This window comes from Lucilia sericata, unplaced genomic scaffold (assembly GCF_015586225.1).
Source record: "Lucilia sericata isolate MDLA Ls3-8-SP2 unplaced genomic scaffold, ASM1558622v1 Contig000439F_arrow, whole genome shotgun sequence".
Taxonomy (NCBI): domain Eukaryota; kingdom Metazoa; phylum Arthropoda; class Insecta; order Diptera; family Calliphoridae; genus Lucilia; species Lucilia sericata.
This window is the reverse complement of record NW_023994454.1, coordinates 70,989-76,798: the sequence shown is the minus strand read 5'-3', so window position 1 is coordinate 76,798 and position 5,810 is coordinate 70,989. Positions and strand designations below refer to the sequence as shown.

The 5,810-nt window shown below is 33.7% G+C and overlaps 1 protein-coding gene across 1 annotated transcript; it reads right to left on the bottom strand.

Annotated features, from left to right (window-relative positions):
- Positions 1 to 3,890: 3,890 nt before the first annotated feature.
- Positions 3,891 to 4,878, bottom strand: LOC119604872. Its single transcript, XM_037957763.1, has 2 exons — positions 4,659 to 4,878; positions 3,891 to 4,568 (listed from the first exon to the last, which is right to left on the bottom strand). The coding sequence occupies exons 1-2, from the start codon at positions 4,853 to 4,855 to the stop codon at positions 3,950 to 3,952; spliced, it is 816 nt and encodes a 271-aa protein (XP_037813691.1). The 5' UTR covers positions 4,856 to 4,878; the 3' UTR covers positions 3,891 to 3,949.
- Between the last annotated feature and the right edge of the window lie 932 nt (positions 4,879 to 5,810).

Here is a 5,810-nt window from a genome sequence, read left to right as displayed (position 1 = left end):
CTCATATAATACCCTACATAAAGTACATACCGAAATATTATGCCATAGAAATCACGCTAAAATGCTTTAGATTGTGAGTAAATTCTTATTAAAGAATTAACGTAAGTTTTACTTTGTAAGGTTATTAAAAGTTGCTCTATTCTTTAAAGTAAAAAACAAAAAAATTTAATTATTTTTAACATCGCAAAAAAACCCAACGCTTATCATCACAAATTATTTATTTTTAACAATATTTTCTAATTAATATAAATTTTGATAAGTTAATATTTATTTATATGTGTACTTAAAATATATTATATTTAATTATGTGTATGTGTGTTTATTTATACACACATATTTAAATATATTATCACTGAGAGCAAGAGAGTATGTAACGAACAATTATTGAGCACAAAGCTTGACTTTATTTAGAATTCCTTGGTATTAAGCTAAGTTCTGCGATTGACTTAATTTTTTATACCCACCGCTAAAAAAGATATATTTATTTCGTAAATATCATAATAATGACCTAAGACTCATCAGTTTGTTTATCGTATAACAGGAATAAACAAGATCGGTTCAATTCTAGTTCAGTTCCAGTTCAGTTCTAGTTCAGTTCTAGTTCAGTTCCAGTTCAGTTCTAGTTCAGTTCTAGTTCAGTTCTAGTTCAGTTCTAGTTCAGTTCTAGTTCAGTTCTAGTTCAGTTCTAGTTCAGTTCTAGTTCAGTTCTAGTTCAGTTCTAGTTCAGTTCTAGTTCAGTTTCTAGTTCAGTTCTAGTTCAGTTCTAGTTCAGTTCTAGTTCAGTTCTAGTTCAGTTCTAGTTCAGTTCTAGTTCAGTTCTAGTTCAGTTCTAGTTCAGTTCTAGTTCAGTTCTAGTTCAGTTCTAGTTCAGTTCTAGTTCAGTTCTAGTTCAGTTCTAGTTCAGTTCTAGTTCAGTTCTAGTTCAGTTCTAGTTCAGTTCTAGTTCAGTTCTAGTTCAGTTCTAGTTCAGTTCTAGTTCAGTTCTAGTTCAGTTCTAGTTCAGTTCTAGTTCAGTTCTAGTTCAGTTCTAGTTCAGTTCTAGTTCAGTTCTAGTTCAGTTCTAGTTCAGTTCTAGTTCAGTTCTAGTTCAGTTCTAGTTCAGTTCTAGTTCAGTTCTAGTTCAGTTCTAGTTCAGTTCTAGTTCAGTTCTAGTTCAGTTCTAGTTCAGTTCTAGTTCAGTTCTAGTTCAGTTCTAGTTCAGTTCTAGTTCAGTTCTAGTTCAGTTCTAGTTCAGTTCTAGTTCAGTTCTAGTTCAGTTCTAGTTCATTCTAGTTCAGTTTCTATGTCAGTTCTGTTGAGTTCTAGGTTGTTCAGTCTATTCAGTTCTAAAGTTGTTCAAGTTCTACATTCTATTCATTCGTTATTAGTCAGATTAAGTTTAATCTCAGTTTAATATCAGTTTATAATATCCAGTATTCAGTCTAAGAAAAATCCATGTTCTAAATGTAATCATATCTCTATCTAGGCTAGATGGCCCATAGGACTCCTTATTCAGGAATCGAAAGGAATCATTTTAAGCTAATCCCTAATCATCGATTATGGTATGACAAACCCATGACGTGCGTGATCGCATAACAGACACAGAATATGTCGGAACTTTGAACTCACCGCAGCTCTAGATAGAATGTTTTGGTCAAGCGGAAAACTAGAGCAAATACCAGTAGGAATCCGTTGTTATAAGGATGGCTCTAAATTGTGGAATAAAGTGGGTCTGGGGTTCTATATCGAAAACCCAGAAACAGAAATATACCACCGTTTACCTAATCATAACACAAGCTTCCACGCCGAAGTCCGAGCAATAACGGCCCTTAATATATTCACCAACAGCCAGAAGGCAATTAGGGCGATATCAGGTGATAGAATTAAGTCTAAGACCGTATTGTATTGTAAGAAAGCTTTAACTGAATACTCTCCCAGAGTTAAGGTTTATATCTTATGGGTACCAGGCCACTCGGCAGTAGTCGGCAACGAAAGGGCGAATGTAATTGCTTTAAAGGGAAGGGAGCTCGAGGTAGTTAACCTGACGAACGCAAAACCATTCGAAGCAACAAATGCTGAATTAACAAGTAAGAATGTTTTATTCGGCTATGCCGAATCTTATACACCCACAAGTTTATTTATATGACAGTGATTTGATGGTGGGTATATAAGATTCGGCATAGCCGAATATAACAGTCTTGCTTGTTAAGTTAGTAATGGGCCCTAATTTTCTAAATTGGACCTTATATGGGGGTAGGATCATTTATAGACCGATCCACATAAAATTTGGTAGAGAGATTTTGGCTCGTATAAAACTTACATCTGTAAAATTTTATCGCTGTACACGTATTTTTAAGCCAGTAATGAGCGTTAAAGTAATTTTATGGAGGGGACCTTATATGGGGGTAGGGTTAATTATGGACCGATCCACATAAAATTTGGTGAAAACGTTTTGGCTCCTAAGATACTTATGTCAAATTTCTTCGCTATAGTCGTATTTTTACGCCAATAATGAGCGTTAAAGTCATTTTCTGAAGGGGACCTTCTATGGGGGGTAGGGTCAATTTTGGACCGATCCACGTAAAATTTGGTAGAGAGATTTTGGCTCGTATAAAACATACTTCTATGAAATTTCATTGCTATACTCGTATTTTTAAGCCAGTAATGAGCGTTAAAGTAATTTTATGGAGGGGACCTTATATAGGGGGGTAGGGTCAATTATACACCGATCCACATAAAATTTGGTGGAAAAGTTTTGGCACCTAAGGTACTAACTTAAGTAAAATTTCTAATGAGCGTTAAAGTCATTTTCTGAAGGGGACCTTATATGGGGGGTAGGGTCAATTATAGACCGATGCACATAATATTTGGTGGAGAGATATTGGATCGCATGAAACTTATGTGTCTTATCGCTATATTCGTATTTTTAAGCCAGTAATGAGCGTTAAAGTAATTTTATGGAGGGGACCTTATAGGGGGGTAGGGCCAATTATGGTCATATGTCCGCCATAATTCAGAATTTTATTTCAGAAGTCAAAAAACTGACTTGTTCAAAATTTTGTGGCATTTGCTTCATAAACAACGAATTTGTGAATATTTGAAACTCTTTATACAATATTCCGGGGGTACATTTGGATGGGGGCTATGTGAAATCGTTGACCGATTTTGCCCATTTTCAATACCAAATATTTCTGATCAATAATAATATTTTAGGGAAATTTCATCTCAATATCTCTTTTTTTGTGGACGCTATCGTGCCAACAACAGACAGACGGACAGACGGGCGGACATAGCTAGACCGTCTTAGAATCTTTCGAGGTCCCAGAATATATATACTTTATGGGGTTTGTAAACAATATTTCAATGTGTTACACACGGAATGACAAAATCAATATACCCCCATCTTTTTTGATGGTAATGCCTCTTGGAATAATGAAACGGTTGGTAGAACCACAAAAATCCTATGGGATGACCCTGACGAGAATAAGACGAGAAATCTCCTCAATATGAGCAAGTCTGAAGTTATTATGATGGTACGTATTCTGAGTGGACATACAGGATTACGAGCACATCTATACAAAATTGGCCGTGCGGATTCAGACGAATGTAGAGCATGTGGAGAGAACAGTGAAACTCTGGAGTACTTTCTTTGCCACTGTCAAGCATTCGTCGAAGTTAGATCCAAGTATCTTGGAAGTGATGTTATTCTGGAAATAACTTTCCTGACTAACACTGATTGGAAAATTCTTAGGAATTACGTCCAGGAAACTGAAAAATAATATACTCAGTGAACAATTTTTTTTTCATGAAAAGGAGCAAACAACAGTGGCCTAGGTGTATTTCTTTTGATTTGATGTACTATACATCCTCTTATCAACCTAACCTAACCTATGACAAACCCATTGTTGAAATAATATTATTGATAAAAAAATATATATTTTTTTAAAATTACATTTACATGTGTACATAATTATACATGTTTTGTTATATTTAATGATTTGTCCATTTCAATTAATTTATATAGCACACATTTTCCTTTCGCACATCTTCCTTTTGATTTTTCTTTCCTAGCTTTTAAGTGCGATTCTACTGTTGATGAAATATTTTTCATTTCATTTAAATGTTCATCAAATTGTAGCAATGTTTGCTCTTGTGACAATAGCTTAGTGTTTATTTGATTAATAATATTGTCCAAATCGGGTGTATTAGTATAAGTCATAATCGATGTATCATTTTCATCTGCCTTATCAAATTGTTCAAATCTCTTTTCCATGAGTTCTAACCGTTCAACATATTGATTGAATTTTTGCAATTTCTCCAATATTTGCTTTTTAATTTCTTGCAACTGTGCTGTGTCTTCGTTTTCATGGCAGCCATTGCTGGCTTTTACTTTCTGTAGTATGGAATCCATTTTATCTAAATGTTTGTCATCATTATTATTGATGACTTTGTGAAAGTTTTGTTTTATTTTATGCAATTTATTATCAAGTTCATCGAAAAGTTCACTTTCATCACAATGATCTTCCTTAACGCTCTTGTGATCAATTCCAGTTCTGATCATATTAACCAAATCTGTTTGCAAATGTAATCTGTTGTGAAAATCATGGAAAATTTTTATAAAAAGAATTGTTTTTGAAACGTATATATATATATATATATATATACATGTAAGTACCTACTTATTGTGCAATGATTCTAGTTCAAAATTAGCGCTAATTATTTTACTTTTTAATAAATTCATTTCACTGATCACACCATTAAATGTTGATTCAAACACAATTTGATCATCATCGCCATTTGTTCTTTGAAAATTGGTGAACAATAATAAGAAAGTAATCGTTAAAGTAAAAATGTTTGTCTGAATTTGAAGCTGCATCTTAATTTGTCGGGATCTGTTGCGTTACTGTTTATTTTCTTGATCTGTTGTATTTATGAGTAAATACATTTCTTATCAGTTTTTATACCCTACACCACTTTAGTGGGGAGGGTATATTGGGTTTGTGCTGATGTTTGTAACATACAAAAATATTCGTCCTATACCCACCTTAAAGCATACCAATCGGCTTAGAATCGTTTTCTGAGTCGATTTATCTATGTCCGTCCACCCGTCTGGCCGGCTGGCTGGCTGGCTGTCCATGTAAACCTTGTGCGCAAGGTAGAGGTCGCAATTTTCAAGATAATTGGATGAAATTTGGCATGGATGAATTTTGTGACGAAGCCTATTGAAAATGGTTAAAACCGGTCTATTATTTCACCTAGCCCCCATACATTTGACCCCAGCTCCCATACAAAGTCCCCTTCCGAAAATTACTTGAATGTCCAAAATTAACTTATAAACACAAATATCGCGATAAAATTCAGCACAAATAAATATAAATATATTCACAAAACTTTATCGGGCTTGGTCCATACTTGCCCCTAGCCCCTCTATAAAGCCTCTTTCAGAAAATTAGTTTTTCATCCATAAATTGCTTAAATGTATGGTCGGTCGCGCCCGACTATACTTTCTTACTTGTTTTTTGTTCAAAAAGAGAAATACTGATTTAGAGGAAATCAAGCAAGAGATTTAGTTGTTTAAATGTATTGCCATAAGAATGTATATGTTATATTACACTATGCGACAAAAAGTCTTGAGTAACGGGTAAAAACAATTTACCTGTAATTTCTTATAAGAATGTAACTTTGTTGAATATTAACCGATTTTAAGTTTTTTAAGGAATTTAAACATAATTTATAATTTTTTTATTTAATCATAATTTATTTAATTTATTTATTTTCGTTATAAATCATTTATTATACCCTACACCACTTTAGTGGGGAGGGTATATTGG